Source organism: Dendrobates tinctorius, unplaced genomic scaffold, assembly GCF_039654945.1.
Source record: "Dendrobates tinctorius isolate UK_male_01 unplaced genomic scaffold, ASM3965494v1 ptg000026l, whole genome shotgun sequence".
Taxonomy (NCBI): Eukaryota; Metazoa; Chordata; class Amphibia; order Anura; family Dendrobatidae; genus Dendrobates; species Dendrobates tinctorius.
Genome location: NW_027361694.1, coordinates 20,547,371 through 20,568,814, shown reverse-complemented (window position 1 = coordinate 20,568,814; position 21,444 = coordinate 20,547,371). Strand labels below are relative to the sequence as shown.

General features: G+C 42.6%; 1 protein-coding gene across 4 annotated transcripts in view; it reads right to left on the bottom strand.

Annotated features, from left to right (window-relative positions):
• The window catches only part of DZIP1 (DAZ interacting zinc finger protein 1), a 107,635-nt gene that overhangs the window by 27,081 nt on the left and 59,110 nt on the right, over positions 1-21,444 (bottom strand). For 2 of the 4 annotated variants that reach the window (XM_073569573.1, XM_073569576.1), the window contains exons 7-13: positions 19,234-19,296; positions 12,759-12,899; positions 11,542-11,587; positions 4,007-4,069; positions 2,373-2,420; positions 1,074-1,216; positions 767-965 (exon numbers count right to left, since the gene is read on the bottom strand). In XM_073569573.1, coding sequence (XP_073425674.1) covers positions 767-965; positions 1,074-1,216; positions 2,373-2,420; positions 4,007-4,069; positions 11,542-11,587; positions 12,759-12,899; positions 19,234-19,296 — 703 coding nt within the window. The remainder of the gene's footprint in view (positions 1-766; positions 966-1,073; positions 1,217-2,372; positions 2,421-4,006; positions 4,070-11,541; positions 11,588-12,758; positions 12,900-19,233; positions 19,297-21,444) is intronic. The other 2 variants (XM_073569574.1, XM_073569575.1) reach the window with 2 other exon arrangements.

Here is a 21,444-nt window from a genome sequence, read left to right as displayed (position 1 = left end):
TCTAGAGAACCTAATAACTGTAAGATACAATATTACGCTCCAGACGACATCCAGGCCTCTCTTGAACCCCTCGACTGAGTTCGCCATCACCTCCTCCTCAGTCAGGGAATTCCAGATTCTCACTGCCCTAACAGTAAAGAATCCTCATCTATGTTGGTGGAAAAACCTTCTCTCCTCCAGACGCAGAGAATGCCCCCTTGTGACCGTCACATTCCTTGGTATAAACAGATCCTCGGAGAGATATTTGTATTGTCCCCTTATATACTTATACATGGCTATTAGATCGCCCCTCAGTCGTCTTTTTTCTAGACTAAATAATCCTAATTTTGCTAATCTCTCTGGGTATTGTAGTTCCCCATCCCCGTTATTAATGTTGTTGCCCTCCTTTGTACTCGCTCTAGTTCCATTATGTCCTTCCTGAGCACCAGTGCCCAAAACTATACACAGTACTCCATGTACGATCTAACCAGGGATTTTTACAGAGGCAGTACAATCTAGGAAAAGCTTTGAACAAGATTACAGACAGACATGATTACTGTAATCACTATGTAAGCCTGGAGCCATCAGCAGAATGAAGGCTGCCACTTACAGCAGTCACTATGGTGCAACAGACAAGGGATGAAAGAGAGCGTCTGGTGACAGGCTGACGGGAGCATTTCTATATGAGTGTGTAGAGGTAAGGCAATCCATAGAAAACATTAGGAAATAGTACATTATACCACATAGGACGTAGAAGTATAAAGCTCTGGTACCGGGGATGCCTTACCATCAGTACTGAACAGAGAGCTGGGGTTAAGTTTCAATGATGTTGTTGATGCTCGTTCCTCCACCTTTTGGTTTACAAGTTTGATAAGACTTTGTCGAAATTGCGGAATTTCTGGCACTAATTTCTCCTTTTCTTCTCTTAAAGTTTCCACTGCGACCAAAGCTTTATTAAAATGTTCACTCGAGATCCCCTGCACACCCTACAAAGGACACGGTGCTTCAGTCCTAACTTACAAAAACGTCAGAATATAACGAGTTTGTTCTACCAGAAATCAGCCGTTGTCATGTGAAATCCAGCAAGCGTTTACCGGTTTAACTCCCAAGGTCTCTAGTTTCTCCAGCAGCCCCTGCTCCAGCACTTTCCGCAGCTCTCGGGATAATGAGGGGTTCTTCTTCAGGGCTTTTATCAGCTGCTGTTTGCTGGTGCTTGCTACTCCTTCACTGTCCAAGTCTGTAATGACAGGAGAACTCTGGATGACATTCTGCTTTGTACAAACTCTTCTCTTATAACATGTAGTAGGCAGGGCCCAATTTAACTCTTAAATAACAAGAAGAGGTTTGTATCTTTGTCTAGGTACAAAAGTCTTCACCAAACACATTCATGCAAATCCACAAGAAGCAATTATGGTTCAACCCATGCGACATCCACAAATAAGTCAGGACAACGTCTGATGAGGCCACTAAAGTGATAACAACTCATAAACCAACGTGCAACCTCAGGGATTTTCAGAGTGGAGATGCAAATCGTTCCTGCCATCTACAGGCCATGGGTGTGAACATTAACCCGGATTTTTTTCTGTCACAAATTGCCTTAAAAGGAACTTGTGGCTTTATTCATGCTGCCCAAACCGCGGGCAGCATGAATCAAAGCCTTGCTGCACGATTGTAGCCAGGTATATTTGTTATCTCAGATAAAATAAATTTAAATATCCGACGATACCCGGACACAAGACTAGTCTGGTCCTGCTTCCAGCCCACTTCTCCCAGTGCCCGTCTAGGTGATTAACAGGTGTGTTCATACAGGAGAAACCAATCAATCACCTGTAGCCGTGCTGAGAAGAACCAGCCAAGGACCATAACCAGAGACCAAGTCTAGCGTCGTCCTCGGCCGGGCAAAGTAAATCTTCTCTGAAACACTGGAACGTTTCAGAGACAGAAAAACATGGCTACAATCGTGCAGCTGGGCTCAAGTCATGCTGCACACAGTTTGGACAGCATGAATCAGGTAACAGGTCAGGTCATCAATATCAGATAAGTGTAGCTCCACCACTCGGCATCCCTATGATCGGCTGTTATTAGCTCCAGGGTAGATGGAATATACATAGTGAGGAGCAGCAGCTTCACTAACTGTAGTGGCCATTCTCTGGGGACAGTGACTACTCAGAGTACAGAGCCATGCTGTTATGGCTCAACACACAGCTAGATAGGGGACCGAGTGTCAGAACCCCACCAGTCCGAAGATAGATCATCACAATCACAGTCCTGGACACTCCCTTTAAACCAAATCACTCAAACTCAACTTTATAGGTACAAGACAATGAGAACATGCCAAATAATATATAAGAGGAGACACCCAACAGACCATGCTCTTATAAGACCAGGGTTACCTTTCTCCTCAGAAAGCTCCTGAATAGGCTCCAGTGTATGTGCCAGCTCTGACATGGCGCACATAGGGAAAGTAGAACACGTACTATAGTCCACAATAAATGGCAACGATATACTATGTCTGGCTATATTCAGAGAATTGTATGGTGAATGCACTAACGCTTAACGAACCCTACTCCCTGTATATATGCTGGATTGTGATGGGGATTTTTAATCTGTATGGCTTACTCTGGAAACCTGCAAGGAAATTCCTGCCCCTCATTTCATAATGTTTTCTCCAGCATTCCCGGAGACCCCACGATCTCGTCCTGATTTCCCTTGATGAATACCATTCTCAGTTTCATTGACAGCTGAGTGATAAGTAAATACAACAGAAAAGGGATCGAACATTTATTCCATGGAAATAAATATTAAAGAGTCTTCACCCCCAAATGCTTTTAAAATACTTATGCAGATATTTTAGGAACTTAGCCCCTATAATAAAAACATGCATGCAGTATAGATTTTAGTGGCTTGTATGCAAATAAAGGGACTTCAGTGCACCCTATGTGTGGCAAAGAGATAAGAGCATAGTTGTACCCCCTCATATCTGTATACTGCGCACGGTCATATCTTCATTGATAGCGCACTCACAGCCTCACTCAGTGTTATTGCCGCCTATCATTGATAGTTCCTGCAAGCAGTATCACACTGAGCGGTGGTCGCAGCAATCAGCACCCTCAACGACACTAAAGGGCCTGTCACACTAGGCGATATCGCTAGCAATATCGCTATAACTTGTGACGTTATAGCGATATTGCTAGCGACATCGCTGTGTCTGATACTTACCTACGACCCGCTCCCCCGCTGGTTATTGCTGATCGCGCGAGAACGTCCTGGACTGTTTCTCGTCGTCAGCTTCCTGCTGGGCTTCCTGTGGCGAGACGAGCGACGAGCGTGGAGCCGGGCGGGAGGACGCAGGATCGCCTACTGTGACAGGTAAGTAGCGACCCCCATCCCCATCGATGTCGCTGATGAGATCTGCCTGTGTGGCAGCTCACTAGCGACCACTTAGCGATGCACCAGCGATCCTGACCGCGTCATATGTGTGACAGTACCTTAAGCGAGCATGGCTGGGCTCCTATAGTGACTGTGCAGAGCCATTGACTGAATTTAGGCAGCGGTCACTTGAGCTCTATCTATCAAGTTATGACAATATGCTCAGCATACAGACTGAGCGGGTGTAACGGTGCATGGAGCCCTTGGCCACACCTAGGGTTCACCAGAGCACCCTCAATTACATACGAAATAAATTATATTTTTCTGAGAAACTAAACCTTTAAAATCCATACAACAGGTATGATTGTTACAGGTGCTAAGTCCCCTATATAACTGGATAAGTGATTGAATTAGTGTCTCGGGGGCCACAGACCAGCCACAGATGTAGCACCTATGCAGTCGCTCACCTACTTGGTATAAGAACGAACGTACTATGAAACTTCATTTTTTTGTGATAGGATATTCATGGAGTAATGAACGTTCATTGGGCTAATGCCACATCTGGATTTTTTCACTGTGGTCTGAATGTGTCTACAACATAAGGTAGAAACTACCCGTGTACTAATGACCAGAATCCACATGTTAATCATTATCTTACCTCTCGTTATTGATGCACTTAGCTTTGGTTCTACATTTTGTATCAGAGGGGCAAGTATTGGAGCTGAAAAGGGAAAATTAAAAAGTTATTGTTAGTTCTATGAGGATGTCAGTGTGGTGTGAGCCTGATCAGATTGTACAGACATGTAGTTGGATGGGTATGTCGTAGAGACCAGTCTGAAGATAAGTGGGCTCCCAGCACACAGACCACCACTGACGAGATCTTAAGACACGACAAACATTCCCTACTCAATGGATAAAGTATTCAATATTCACATGTACCGTATACTGCTCAGAAAAATAACGTGTCATCTCAATCTCAGCTAAAGCTTGCAATTCAGCTAACATTCTGACAGATATAAGATAACATGTGCTCCTCATTACATATCAATCAGGTGGTGACTAGTGATAAGGTGTTATCTGAGCATGCTCGGGTGCTAACCAAGTGTCTTCAGCATGCTCAAAAAATATGTTTGCGTCCCCACGGCTGCATGTCCGACAGCCGTAACACATGCAGGGATTGCTTAAAAACCACAAAAAATAATTATTAGTAATTTTTTTAATAAAACAAAGAATGGAGATGTGCCAGTTAGAATATGAGACTGCTCCTAAGACCACCATAATGTGGCCACAATGGAGTAACCGTATTACAGTTTCATGCACTTTTACTAAACTGAAGTTTAAAGGCGGAGTCCAGACACGGACTGACTGCAGTCTTGTGAGTCCTCGCCACACACACACCGATTCTCCATCTCTTTAGCAGGGGCGCATGACTGAAATTTTGTGATTTTTTTTTTTCTTTATTTTAGATTTTCAAACTTAATTCTACAATGATGCAGCCAATTGTCGCTTTAGTGGTTTTATTTTTTCCTTCTCTTCTTCCAAGAACCATAACGTTTTCACTTCTTAGTCCACACAGATGTATGTAGAGGCTTGCTTTTTTGCGGGTTTATTGTAGTTATTGAAGTATTTAATACCATCCTCCACTGCTTCCGCTCATTATGAGCACTGGAGATGGCCACCAGTAATCAATGTTACTAATCAACTATATGTGTGTGTGTATATATACGCACACACACACACACACACACACACACACATACACATATACAGTGTGCATATATATATATATATATATATATATATCGCTTCTGACACACTGAACTCAGACTACTCCCTGATGAAGCTGTATTTACATAGGGTGCCTGATACGGTTATAAGACTTGGCACTTCCATATATGTTTTTTGACCATGGACAAACTGTATTATCAGTCTTAACTATACCGCACATGGCCCCACTGAGCTTATAGAATATGTATTACCAGTATAATGCAGGGCTGTGGAGTCGGAGTCGGAGCTCATTTTGGTGGAGTCGGAGTCGGTATAAAATGGTCCGACTCTTAAAATATACAATAAATTGGGCACAGTAGTTCAATGCAGAATGTGCTGAATATTTTTTCATAGGAATTTGGGAAAGTTATGAAATGTCCTATAAATGGCTGTTCTATTCCTGATCTAAGGCTACATTCACACATAGCATTTTTGCTGCGTTTTTTGAGGATATGTTTTTCAGCTGCAAAAGCAGATCAGTGTTTTAAAAAATCGCATCTCCTGAAAGGTTTTTGAGCTCATAGATGTTTTCAATAGCAGATTAGAAATCTGCTCTATCTATATAGCCATTTATCCATATCTGTCTATCCATATCATATCTGTACCAAAAAGAATGATAGCCGGATAGCACACAGACTAAGGCTGGAGTCACACTAACCTGCGCAAAATACGGTCAGTATTTTACATGCGCAATACGGATGACAGACCCCTAAACAGTGCTCCGTATGTCATCCGTAATCAAGGTGTGGTCGCATATTTTGCGCATGTAAGCATCCGTTTGTAATCCGTATGGCATCCGTATGGCGAGATTTTCTCGCAGGCTTGCAAAATGGACATATAATGGAGCCCTATGACAGGTTTTCTAACATAAACCAAATAGATATAGACACATAGAATGCATATATATATATATATATATATATATATGTGTATGTATTCTATGTGTCTATATCTATTCTTTTTTTCTTTATTAAACCTGTCAGTGTGAGTTTACTGTATAGCGCACTGAATTGCCGGCATTGCTAAAAGACACCTGGTGCGTATTTCTCGCAAGTCACACGTGTGTTCCGTGTGTAATCCGTATTTTTTGAGCACCCATAGACTTGCATTGGCGTACTACGGCCATAGTACGCTGACAATCGCAGCATGGCACGGAGCGTAGAATACAGATGAGAAATATACGGCTGTTGGGAGGGACCCCATAGAGAATCATTTGTCCGTGTCTAATGCGTGCTTTTTGCGCCTCTCACTCTCCCGTATTCCTCGCCAGTGTGACCCCAGCCTTAGGGTACCGTTACACATAGCGATGCACCAGCGATCCCGACAACGATATGGATCGCTGGTGCATCGCTATGTGGTCGCTAGTGAGCTGCCACACAGGCAGATCTCACCAGCGACATCGCAGGGGTCGGGGGTCGCTACTTACCTGTCAGACGCGGCGATCCTGACTTCCTCCCGCCCGCGTCCACGCAGGAAGCGCCGCAGGAAGCTGACGACGAGAAATGATCCAGGACTTTCTCGCGCGACCAGCGATAACCAGCGGGGGAGCCGATCGGAGGTAAGTATCACATGTAGCGATATCGCTAGCAATATCGCTGCTACGCCACAAAATCGGTGACTTTACAGTGATATTGCTAGCGATATCGCCGTGTGTAACGGGGGGCTTAACACTCCTTTTTTTTTTTTTTTTTTTAGCAACAGTCAGGTACACCTCATAGCTGCCCAAAAGGACGCCCAGGACAGGGATTGCTCGTCTTCAGTAACACATCAACATCAACTGATAGTTGGAATAAATAGACTGTATTCACCACATCCGTTTCTTATAGATATGGCGAACCCTCAGGTAACCCTAAATGAAGGTCAATGGACACAGGTGGCTGAATTGAAGGAATTGCTTAATCACCTATTTACCGTGACTAAAAAATTACAAGCTGAGGATTTAACTCCTGGCATTTTCATAAATGAGTGGAAGAACTTGCTATTTTGCCTATCCCAAAGAGGAGATTTAATCGCAGATGGCATTGCTGCTTCAATGAAACAGAGAGAGACACAGCTATTGGAAAATAAAATTTTTCTGGCAGCTGTTTATGTGGACCCAAGTCATCATATACTGCTTGATGATCAACAGCTTACTAAAGGAAAAGAAGCTCTGACTGAGGGAGCAGTTAGGAAGAGTGGCTTACAGGAGGACTGCCAGGCGCAAGAGGACTCGGGTCCTGACAGTGCTACTGCTGCCATATCTTCATCCTCATCAGATGAGGAGTTTGACTTTGACAAGTATTTGTATGACATGGAGCAGGCAAAGCGTTGCTGCAAGGAAAAAGATTTCACTCCGTCTCCTATAGCAAGCAGATTGACCATATTTCAGCAAAATGTTTCACTTGCTCTCAAAGAAAAAGAAAAATTCAACCGTTCATCAAAAATGACTGTGCATGAGGCAATTCCTTTATACTTGGAAATTGCTGGAGATGTTGCCCATGTGGTTACGGCTTTGCCTCCAACCCAAGTTAGTGTAGAGAGGTTGTTCTCTGGGCTTAAAATTATTAGGTCAGATTTTACGTCATCTATAAAGGAGGATCTGATGGAGGCAATTCTATTTCTTAGAACAAATTCATAGACTGCACAAATGTTATTTAGTGTGTTTTTGTTGAAAACTGTTTTTTGCCACTTACATAGTTTATTACATAGTGTTATATATATATATATATATATACATATATATATATATATGTATATGTAATCGATATTACATAGTGTATTACATACTTACAATTTATTACAGTTTTTTGTGTTCTAAAGTTGTATTCCAATAAATATATATTATGTTCTATCTAAATATCTTGATTATTGTATCATAAAAATGATTAAATGTCTGATGTTCACATTGTACTACACTAAATTTTTCACTTAAATATAAGCAATATATGTTGAAGTCGTAGTCGTGGAGTCGGTGGAAGGGAAATTGAGGAGTCGGAGTCGCAGGTTTGGCTTATCGACTCCACAGCCCTGGTATAATGTCCACATTGTCTGATCTAAGCCCATCCTCAAGAGATTGGATATTTTCCATTTATCCATGATCTACTCATGGTGATCTGATATTGGTCACTATATGCATGGTGTGAACATGGTCATCAGATTGTGCTGTTGTTTTTATATGGTTTTATGATACGTTTGGTCAATAAAGTGTGTATTTTTAACGGTTCATTACACAAGGTGTGAACATCATTATTGCATTTCTTTTTTATTCTTTTTTATATTGTAGCTTTTAGAGACACCATTCATTTTACTATATAATGTACGGAAAAACAGGAAAAAAATCCATCTGAGATTAAAAAACAAACAATTCCATCCCTGTGTTTTTGTTTTTACAGTATTTATTGTGCCGTAAAAATGATCTGGTGGCATGATTTTACAAGCCATATTTCAATATACAGTGGCTTGCGAAAGTATTCACCCGTTTTTAACTACTGTCTATACTAGTGTATAAGCCATGCTTTTTTTGCACTGAAAACGCCCCACTAGGCTTTTACACCAGTCATTGTCCCAAAAAACAGCCAAGGAGGGGGAGCGTCGGAGCAGGAGGCAGGAGCCGGCCGCTGCGGCTAAAGCCTGTGCCCACTGCTAAAGAGAAATTAATATTCACTGCATTGGCAATGAATATTAATTTCTCTTATAGCGCACAAAGCTACAGCCGCAGCCGCCGGCTTCCAGCAGCTGTCAGGTTATCACGGGTGCTCGCTCATTAAGGTAATGAATATTCACCACTCTCCACTTCCATAGGCATGGACAGAGGTGAAAATTCATTCCCTTAATGAATGGGGACACGTGATCACCCGGCCGCAGATGCTGCTTTTTTATGCTTTTCTCATGGGGGTCACGTATACAAGGATAGGGATCAGGAGCCATGCATGCAAGGATGGGGATAAGGAGCCATGCAATCTCAATAGAGATGGCTTTTATGGAATCGTGGGAAGGAAAAAGAGTTTACTTACATATATAAATTGCAGGGCTTGCTTTGAGTTTATCAAAAGACATGTGGGAGACTCCCTAAAAGTATGGAGGTAGGTGCTGTGGTCAGATGAGAGCAAAATTGAACTTTTTGCTCACAAAGGTAAACGCTATGTCCGGCGCAAAACCAACACAGCTCATCACCCTGAGAACATTATCCCCACAGTGAAACATGGTGGTGGTGGCAGGAACAGGGAAAATGGTCCGAGTCGAGGGGAAAATGGATGGTGAAAAATACAGGGATATTCTTGAGCAAAACCTGTTTCACTCAGTCAGTGATTTGAGACTGGGATGGAGGGTCACCTTCTAACAAGACAACAATCCAAAGCATACTGCTAAAGCAAAACTTGAGTGGTTTAAGGGGAAACATGTAAATGTTTTGGAATGACCTAGTCAAATCCTAGACCTTAATCCAGTTGAGAATCTGTGGTCAGACTTTGAGGTTGCTGTTCAAAAGAGGAAACCATCTAACTTGAAGGAGCTGGAGCAGCTTTGCCTTGAGGAATGGGCAAAAATCATAGCGGCAAGATGTGGAAAGCTCATAGAGACTTATCCAAAGCGAATTTCAGCTGTAATTTCCACAAAAGGAGACTCTACTGTACTGACTTTAGGGGGGGTTCATAGTTATGCAAACTGAAGTTTTCAGTTATTTTGTCCTATTTGTTGTTTGTTTCACAATAAAATGAAATGAAAACCAAATGTTCACAGTTGTAGGCATGTTCTTTACATGCACTGACGCAAACCTTCAAAAAAATATAGTGAAATTCCAGGTTGTGAGGTAGCAAAACATGGAAAATGCCAAGGGGGGGTGAATACCTTCTCAAGCCACTGTATATTGGTATAAATGGGACTTTTATGAATATTTTTAAGATTCTTCATTTTTGAATGGGGAAATTTTTTTTAAATACTTTAATACCTTCCAGTTTACATTTTAGTCCAAATAGAGGACCTGAACCTGCAAGCGTCTGACTGCTTGTATTATATATACTGCAACACGTCAGCATTGCTGTGTACAGTACAAATAACTAATCGTCCCCAGACAACCACACTGATGGGGGTGATGATAACAAGAGTAGACACTCACAGGGTCACTTATATCTTGCTGTCAGAAATTGACATGTGTATAAAAAATGTATTGACAAAAATATGCAAAGCGCAATAGGGTCTTACCCAAGTATGAGACAGAAGATAGTGGTGATAGGCACAGCTTTAGAGGTTCTGTGTGACACAAGCACTATATAGCGACAACTGATGCAATATCCACAGGAATTGATTCATATATAAAAGACAGGAACACTGGATGCGATGCTGATTTCAAGATCTGAAGACAAGATGGTTAATTGTCAACGCGTTTCAAAGTCCGTAATGCCTCCTTCATGTGGCTGTCCTGAGGAAGGAATCAGCAGCGCATCTGAAATCCACTGTTCCTGTTTTTTATATATGAAAAAGTGTATAGCACAGGTGGCATCGAACCCTACAAACTTAGGGTATGCTCACAGGTCACGTTTTTGCTTTGACAAATGAGGAATGAGATTTGTGACTCTGCAACATGTCAATTCTTTCAGTGGGTTTCACCCATTCTAAAGATTGGGGGAAAAAAGGCATAAAAAATGTATTCAGTATTCCCACAATAAGTATTTGGTGAATTTTTGATATTGGAGAGTTTCTGCAGAAATGGTGCTTGTGAACATGTTGCAGATTTGTTGCGCTTGTCACATTTTTTTTCTGCGTAGATTTGTCACAAAACTTGGCTTCCTGACGCCAGCATGCGAATGAGAATCCTGAAGTCTCAGGCACATGATGCTTATTTGTGACATGCAGATTTGGTGCAGACATAAATCTGCAGCATGTCAATTCTTTCAGCAGAATTCACCCATACTAATGAGTGGGGAAAAATCTGCAACAATTCGCATGTAAAAAATGCACCTATTTTATGCTGCGTGTTTCCTGCCAAGACATGCAGAAATGGTGGAGAATTCTCTGCACCAAACACTTAACGTGTGCACATACCCCTAGGTAAATTGGGTAACTTGCGATTTTTTCATTGCATTTTACTCGTGCTTTTATCGCTGCTTTTGTCCCTTTTTGGTATATCATCTTTTAAATACAGCTGCTTTGTTTGATACTTGACAATATTTTTATTCTGACAAAAGTTTATTGATATAGTCATGTGCGGTTTACAAGGATTTTCAGTACGTTTCCACAGAGCAAATGGATCCGATTTCTATGAATCCCATCCACTTTGCTGGTTCCATAAGATGATGCACTTTTGGCGCAGTGAAAATACGCAGAATAAAAAACTCATGGTGGGACCCTAACCAAGGGCAGAGTGTGGTGAATGACTAATGAAACATATTGGCTTCACGGAGTTAACAGGTATCTGAATGCTTTATGGCTACGATAACTGATAATCCTCACCTGCATGTTTCTTGGCCACTTGTGCTTTATTGGAAAGTTCCTTAATCTGAAACAACAAAGAGATCATAAGGACCTGGAAACTACGTATACATGAGTCTATTCGGGCTGGTCCTACACGCTAATGCTGAAGGTGCTTCACTTTACTCAAAAGTGCAGAAATAAAACATTAATACTGTGAATCTTCCAGTCATTGTAAAAAATGATTGCTTCAAGGGCAGGTGCAGTCGAGCACATTTGTCGATGTTTTATCGGATCGCACTCGTACCAATGTTGTTCTATGGGGCCGTACACATGTCCAATTTTTTTCCTCAGGGACCTCTGCATGCTCGTGTTTGATCCATAGAAATCATTGGACTGCACTTAGAGGTCTTCCAAGCACTCACAGAATGGAGAAGACTGAGATATTTTTTTTCCCATCTTGTCCTCATCCGAAAGAATCGGATCGCACCATGGTCACACTCTGATCGGAGTGTTATTTGCATAATTGACACAATTTTCTAAGATGACAAAATACGGCTGTCTGCACCTAGCCTAAATCTGGGGAGTAACAAAGTTATAGGGCCCAACTACAAAATGAGATTGACCCTTACTACCTAATTAGTGGAAATTAAGTAGCATGAGTAGCAATAATTCAAATGTAAGGATAATAGCTAGTGATGAGCGAGTGTGCTCGTTACTTGATGAGCGAGCGTTCTCAGGTGTTCTCCGAGTATCTTGGGCGTGCTCGTAAATTCTGTCTGAGTCCCAGTAGCAGCATGACTTGCAGCTGCTAGACAGCCTGAATACATGTGGGGGTTGCCTGTTAGAGAATTTCCACATGTATTCAGGCTGTCTAGCAGCCGCAAATTATGCAGCTGCTGGGACTCAGACATAATTTACGAGTACGCCAAAGATACTCGGAGAACACCCGAGCAACGAGTATACTCGCTCATCACTAATAATAGCGCCATAGACCAGAGGACACACATATATGGCACTTAATAGCAGAATGTAAGAAACTACAAAAAGCTCCTTGCACCTGACTCTAGTTACACCCATGCTTTATATGTACGTGTAAGTTACATCCATGCTTTATATGTATTTGTAAGTACCAAAATATCAAAAATGATGGGACATATTAATACGTGACTGTAATTACCTTTGCTCCTGATGGGAGCTGTGTGAGGCTTGGTTCTCCTCTAGAATAAGTCTTTCATAAGCATAGACCCGTCACATACCTGTTCTTTTTGGGACTTAATTAATTCATTTTGCCCCTGAAGTTTTTGCCCGAGTTCATCCAGTCGTTTCTTGTACAAATCATTTGCAGTCTTTTGGACTTCGCTCATTGATAATCTCAGGTTCTCAATTTTTGACATGAGCTAAAAACAATGAGATGAGCAAATGTTAAAAGACTATCCTTGTGTCATGGTCGGGCCAATAGCTGTAAGTTTATAGTAATCCCTTCCCTATTCAGGGGCATATGGTTTTGCAATGAGAAACAATAGCTGACACCTCCTGCTCTCTATATCTATACTGTGTCATATATAACACTGTACCAGTGGTGGACATATCATTGTTGCAACTTGTGTGGCATGGGAACCCATTAGGTATGCAGGACTACTTTCCCCTCCAAAGAAGCAAGCAGCTTCTGTTATAGATGCATAAAGGGGTAAATTATTGGCTGTAGAGGGCCCATATACTGTTCATGCACAGAGGCTCTTTTCTGTCTGTGTCCGCCCCTGCGCTGTAGGAGTTATGCTTGCACCGGGTCATATACTGTAGAAAATAAGCCCCCAAAGGCAGGGCCCTCTCCCCTCTGCACCAGTCTGTCATTGTTAGTTTGTTCTCTATAAGTTATCTCTCCATTTTGTATGTGACCACTTCTCATGTACATCAGGACATAATCCCAACATATATCTCCTATAGAGGCAAAAATCTAGATGTAAACAGTACCTAAATTATATTCAAAATGTAAAGTAAACGGGCACTATCCTAATCATCACATGTTTTGGGATCACCTTGTGCATATGAAATTATATAAGAACAAAACAAGAAAAAAGCATATGCACCAAAAATAAGGGATCACCACAATCTAGTACAATACAAAAATGATTTTTATTATAGCAAACACCGCAAACAAGCACATTGTTAAAAACAATTAAAAAGTCCTAACTTGGACACACATGAGCCAAAAATGGGTCAAAATAATGCAGAGTACAATACTTAAAGTCCTACATGCCCAGATATTAAGTGTGCTTAAGTAAGTGCTTGACATAAAACAGGCCCTAATCAGTATGAATTTGTGCAACTAAGCGCCAAATGTATGCATGCTGTCATCATAAATTATGTGAGACCTTCATGTGTCAAGAGCTTCAAGATATATCTTGGGTCCTATGTGTAACTCTATAGGCCCCTATCATACTTCTGGATGAATCTATCGAAATATGGTGACTCTATTTAAAATATTTAAAAGAAAACAAAATCATGACATTCCGATGCAATTTTATATGCGGATTCTACATTAGAAGCAATGCTAAGCTGGTTACTCATCTCTCTTGGATCCAGCACTTTTTAGTCACTGCATCTTCCATTTTGTGCTGTCTGGCCTTTCTGCTCCTTTGCACAGTGGGTTGCAGCAGCAATTGGACATGGTAATGTGACATCATTCTCTAGGGCCTAATAGCCTGGCTCAGGCAGCAGGACTCCACCTGAGTATTCAGGTAGAATGTGTGTTGCCACTACTTAGTGTTCGGAACCATCTTTGCCTCAACTCTGCTACTTTCATGCATAACTCTGCTACGCTCATGTACAACGCTGCTACGCTCATGCACAACTCTGCTACACTCATGCACACCTCTGCTATTTCAGCACTGCAATTCTGCTATTTTGTGACTGCAGCATTAGAACATCAGGTTTCACTGTACAACTCTGCTATTCAGTGATTCCAGTACTGCTATATCAAGCTGCTCTGTACAACTAATATTCTGTAATTTTACCAGTGCTACATGACGCTTCGCTGTACAACTCTATTTAGTGATTGCGGCACTACAACATTAGGTTCCACTGTACAATTCTACTATTCCATGTTTACAGCACTGTTATATCAAGCCCTGCTCTGACAGTTCTAATGTACTGTAGTTAGTCTTGTTGTAAACTCAGCTCTGCTGCAACAGTTCCTCATCGCTTAGTCAACTCTGCTACATAAATGTGCCAGCTATGTTGCATTGAGCCCTTGTTGCAAGTCAGCTCTACGATACTGATTCATAATAGATATGACAACTCTGCCACATCACTGTTCCAGATCTGCTGCTATTGTTCCAACTCCGCTACTCTGGTAGTCTTTACTCACCGCTCTCCAATGATATTGCATGACTGCACGAACTCCATCTGCCCATGCTGCATAAGGCTAGTTTCACACTAGCGTTTTTGAGCGCAGCGACGGCCTGCGCACGGCCGCCGCTAAGCCCCGCCTCCACCGGTAGCTCCTCCTACCGGCGAATGACGCAGCATGCGTCCCCTATCTTTATCACTGGGGGCACAGGCCGTGCGCAGTATGCGTTTGGCGGCGCATGCGTCCTTTTGACGGTGCGCCGACCTGCGCCAAACGCAACCTGCTGCAGTTTGGTTGCGCTCGGCGCACCGTCAAAAAGACGCATGCGCCGCCAAACGCATACTGCGCACGGCCTGCGCCCCCAGTGATAAAGATAGGGGACGCAGGACGCATGCAGCGTCATGCGCCGGTAGGCGGAGCTACCGGCGGAGGCGCAGCAGGGGGCGGGGCTTAGCGGCGGCCGTGCGCAGGCCGTCGCTGCGCTCAAAAACGATAGTGTGAAACTAGCCTTACCTGGACCAATGGCTTCCACATCTCCTAGTGAGATGTACAGTGGGGAAAAAAAGTATTTAGTCAGTCAGCAATAGTGCAAGTTCCACCACTTAAAAAATGAGAGGCGTCTGTAATTTACATCATAGGTAGACCTCAACTATGGGAGACAAACTGAGAAAAAAAAATCCAGAAAATCACATTGTCTGTTTTTTTTTTCATTTTATTTGCATATTATGGTGGAAAATAAGTATTTGGTCAGAAACAAAATTTCATCTCAATACTTTGTGATATATCCTTTGTTGGCAATGACAGAGGTCAAACGTTTTCTGTAAGTCTTCACAAGGTTGCCACACACTGTTGTTGGTATGTTGGCCCATTCATCCATGCAGATCTCCGCTAGAGCAGTGATGTTTTTGGCTTTTCGCTTGGCAACACGGACTTTCAACTCCCTCCAAAGGTTTTCTATAGGGTTGAGATCTGGAGACTGGCTAGGCCACTCCAGGACCTTGAAATGCTTCTTACGAAGCCACTCCTTCGTTGCCCTGGCGGTGTGCTTTGGATCATTGTCATGTTGAAAGACCCAGCCACGTTTCATCTTCAATGCCCTTGCTGATGGAAGGAGGTTTGCACTCAAAATCTCACGATACATGGCCCCATTCATTCTTTCATGTACCCGGATCAGTCGTCCTGGCCCCTTTGCAGAGAAACAGCCCCAAAGCATGATGTTTCCACCACCATGCTTTACAGTAGGTATGGTGTTTGATGGATGCAACTCAGTATTCTTTTTCCTCCAAACACGACAAGTTGTGTTTCTACCAAACACTTCCAGTTTGGTTTCATCAGACCATAGGACATTCTCCCAAAACTCCTCTGGATCATCCAAATGCTCTCTAGCAAACTTCAGACGGGCCCGGACATGTACAGGCTTAAGCAGTGGGACACGTCTGGCACTGCAGGATCTGAGTCCATGGTGGCGTAGTGTGTTACTTATGGTAGGCCTTGTTACATTGGTCCCAGCTCTCTGCAGTTCATTCACTAGGTCCCCCCGCGTGGTTCTGGGATTTTTGCTCACCGTTCTTGTGATCATTCTGACCCCACGGGGTGGGATTTTGCGTGGAGCACCAGATCGAGGGAGATTATCAGTGGTCTTGTATGTCTTCCATTTTCTAATTATTGCTCCCACAGTTGATTTCTTCACTCCAAGCTGGTTGGCTATTGCAGATTCAGTCTTCCCAGCCTGGTGCAGGGCTACAATTTTATTTCTGGTGTCCTTTGACAGCTCTTTGGTCTTCACCATAGTGGAGTTTGGAGTCAGACTGTTTGAGGGTGTGCACAGGTGTCTTTTTATACTGATAACAAGTTTAAACAGGTGCCATTACTACAGGTAATGAGTGGAGGAAAGAGGAGACTCTTAAAGAAGAAGTTACAGGTCTGTGAGAGCCAGAAATCTTGATTGCTTGTTTCTGACCAAATACTTATTTTCCACCATAATATGCAAATAAAATGAAAAAAAAACAGACAATGTGATTTTCTGGATATTTTTTTTTTTTCAGTTTGTCTCCCATAGTTGAGGTCTACCTATGATGTAAATTACAGACGCCTCTCATCTTTTTAAGTGGTGGAACTTGCACTATTGCTGACTGACTAAATACTTTTTTTCCCCACTGTAACAGTAGGTACCTTATGACATCACGGAGATTGCCTACCGTTCATGTCCATCAGGTGCCAGTTTATTGGCTCATTCTTACGCAGAAGCAATGGAAAGTATGAACCACACAGCAGCACAGAGCACCTGCAGCACATAGAGCACCTACAGCTCCATAGTGTGAAGGGAACATCTCTATGCTCACAGCTATACCCAATGCATAAGGACTTACTCTAAAGAAAATGACCGCCAAGAGTAAAGAAACAGTCTGATTTTTGTCAGATCCCATGATATGAAACCATGGTGTGAGGACATAAGTTCAAAGTTTTGATAATATTAGAGATTTGTAGAGAATAAGCAAAACCTCACTAAATGTCCATGGTCCACGTCCAACATCATGTTAAGGCCACATTCACACGTTCAGTATAATAGAAACACGTCACCACTTCTGTATTTCTCACCTACTCGTGGTTTTAGCTGACAAATATTGAGATAAAATACTGACCAAATACTGAACTGACTGGAAATGATTTTATGGTTGTAAGCAGACACACACGCTCAGGTTTCTGTAGTACAACATCCAACGTCCTAACACTGAAGTTGGAAATGAATCTGCAGAAGATGGACACAACGGGAGATACATGCATGGCACTTCTCTCAGTAACGCCTCATTCAGACCTCTGTGATCTTACTCGTACGCAAAGAACAGTTTGAATTTAAATAATGCTTCCGTTTTTACCATTAATGGTTTCCCCAATGATTTTCTAGTAGCCTCGCAAAAATTGCAGATCTTCTCCTACCCACTGCAACGTTAAATATGGACAGCACATGGATTATACACATATGGAATCCATGTACTGTCCGGGATTTTCACAGACCAATAGCCTTGTATTGTTAATGTTCATCCGTGACTTGGATCAAAATCAGACGTGTCGGTGATTTTCTGCAGACACATGGTCTGCGAAAACACAGACATGTGAATAGCACCATATGCTACACTGGGTACGGCTTGTAGTTTTATATCCATGAAAAACATGGACTACACATTAGGGCAGTTTCACACGTCAGTGTCTCCGGTACGTGTAGTGACAGTTTTCTCACGTACCGGAGACACCGACACATGTAGACACATTCTAATGAATGTGTCTATGCAGATTTTAACCTTTTTTTCACAGACTGTGTGTCCGTGTGCAAAATACGCTGACATGTCCGTTCTTGTGCAACAGCACGGATTACACGTGGGGATGGGCTCCGTGTGCCATCCATGTGCGTTTTTAGAAGTCATAGGGTTAACATTGAAACCAATTTTTTCAATACACGAACAGCACACGGATGGTACACACGGACATACGGATAGCACACAGATCACACACGGACGGCCTACGTATCCACACGGACACGGATAGATCCGGTACCAGTTTTTCCGGTACCGGAATTATCTGGACGTGTGAAACCGCCCTTAGGCTAAGGGTATGTGCGCATGTTAAGTATTTGCTGCAGACATTTTGGTACCGTTTCTATATCTTTTGGCAGGAAAAACGCAGAGTAAAATTCTCCTGCTTTTGCAGTATTTTTGTTGCAGACTTTTCCCCACTCATTAGTATGGGTGAGACATGGAGCAAAAACGCTTAAAGAAGTGACATCCGGTAGATTTAAATCTGCTGAAAATCTGAAAGGAAAAAATACGCGACATGTGCATGAGACTTCAGAGATCTCATTAATTTAGCTGGGACTAGGAAATCTTCAGGTTTTCTGACAAGACTGGAGAAAAAAAACAAGACAAATACGCAACATGTGCACAGACCCCAAGATTATGATGATATCGATGGGTTCGGACAACACTTTAATGTGCATTGCGCACCGACCAACAGATGGTCTGTGGAGATACCAACAGGTCCAATTTCAGATTCCCGATTTCTTTGTTCTCTCGGAAATAAGCCTTCGGCAGAGATGTCTGTTGGTGGCTTTCACACAGAAAGCACTTGACTGAGTGCTCCTGTGCTTGGGAGAGATTGTCAAGATGGCTGTTGGACGGAAATTGGCCAAAGCATTTTTTGGCTGACAGCCATCTAAAGTGTATTGTGGGCTTTACTCCAAAAACAGAAACAAATAGGATATGAAACATGAGCTACTGTTTCGCTGTATATTTTATTCCAGCAAGTTTTATCTCAGCCTAAAAAAATTCTAAAATTCTACAAAAGGACAAGTAGTGTAAGGAGATACAAGATGGACTGTAGAGCAATACCTGGTGCGTCTCCTTGTCATGTTCTTGGTGAAGTAGATGGATGAGCTCTCCCCACTTTTCTTCCTTCAAGGGAAAAACAGAAATAGAAACATTGATTTGAATGTCTAGAACAGTGGTCTTAACCTTCTTAACCTTGAGAGAAATGGTCAGGAGTCACATTTTGTCCCAAGAAATAACAAAATACATATTTTGAAAAAATAACATATCTAGTTATGAAATTGCTATAACTAGTGATTAGAGGGTTATTCTACTTATTGTGGGCTAGTGTATCTACAATTTCTATTCTATATTCATATTTCATATAGCCATTGTAAAACATGAACCAGTCACGTCCACAAATTTAGAAATTGACTGGCTCTCTGTACAGCTCCCTGTAGTTGTCCACTAACAAACTGGTAATCCCTCCATGTGTTGCAGCTGTCAAACAGCTGCGAGACATGCAGCCGTGGGGACTTGAAAATATTATTAGAGCACGCGGTCAGCACACGAGCATGCTCAGATAACACCTTAACCGAGTATGCTCGCTCATCACTAGTCAGCACCTTTATGTCATGTGAGAAAGTCACGTAACCACATCAAGAAACCATCTGTATTGCGCTTTTCTCATACCGGATTCCAATCATAGTTGCCATGTTGACTGTTTATTTTTTTCTGGACAGTTTATCAAAAAATTATGGACAGACAATATTTTTTACAGACATATTGGAAACCATATTAAATCATTATGATAAGTGAGCCAATAATTCTGATGTGAAGAATGAGAATTCTAGTCAAAATTACCGTATTTTTCGGACTATAAGACGCACCGGACAATAAGACGCACCTAGGTTTTAGAGGAGGAAATTAGGAAAAAAAAATAATGGAAGCCGGTGGCTGACACTGCGCGCTACTGAAGAGCAATGAATACTAACTGCTCTGTGGATGAACAGTCCCGGGGAGTATTCTGACAGCTGTGTTCTGCTTGTGAACAGCGCATGACGTCCCTGCCATGCACTGCTTACAAGCATTAATCAGCTGCTGGCAACGGAGCAGGACACAGCGAGGGGGAGCGGAAAAAGGTAAGTGTAGTGGTTTGTTTTTTTTTATTTTTTTCTGATGGGACCATGCATATCAGGACCGGGATGGGGCCAATCATACCAGATTAAGGATGTGACAATGCATACCAAGACCGGGATGGGGCCAATCATACCAGAATAAGGATGGGGCCTGCATACCAGGACCGGGATGGGGCCAATCAAACCACAATAAGGATGGGACAATGTATACCAGGACCGGGTGGGGCCAATCATACCAGAATAAGGATGGGACCAATCATACCAGGACCGGGATGGGGCCAATCATACCAGAATAAGGATGGGACCAATCATACCAGGACCGGGATGGGGCCAATCATACCACAATAAGGATGGGACAATGTATACCAGGACCGGGTGGGGCCAATCATACCAGAATAAGGATGGGACCAATCATACCAGGACTGGGATGGGGCAAATCATACCAGAATAAGGATGGGACCAATCATACCAGGAACGGGATGGGGCCACTCATACCAGAATAAGGATGGGACCAATCATACCAGGAATGAGATGGGGCCAATCATACCAAGATGCCAAGAAGAAATTAATATTCAATGCCCATGGGTGTGGAATGCAGTGAATATTCATTTCTCTTTGGCAGCGGGCACAGGAGTTAGCCGGAGCCGCCGGCTCCTGCCTCTGTGACCCGCTGCTTCGCCAAAACCACTTCCCCACCTCCTCACCACAGCTAGAGCCGGTACATCCAGACTATAAGACGCACTCCCCAATTTCCTCCACATTTTGGAGGAAAAAAGGGTGTCTTATAGTCCAAAAGATACGGTATCTGTTTTTGTTTCTTCCGCTAGGAAAAAAATCACGGATGCCTTAATTTTTTTTTTTTTTTACAGACAAGGCAAAGAAGTGCCTTAGTTTTACAGACGGCCCTGAAATTTATGGACAGTTGGCAACCCTGATTCCAAGCACCAAAGGGTCGTGGCAGGATTTCCAGTCTTTGCATAGACTGAATGATGGAGGATGATGTGATGGTTCCCTGCTCCACTGTTATATTCTGCAGGATCTGTGTCCTGAGAAGACAGACACATCTGAACTCAGGACATTCCCTTAACCTGCAGCAAGACAGTGGGACGGCTCCTCAAATTCAGGACAGTTCCGCTGGCTCCAGAACGGTGACCAG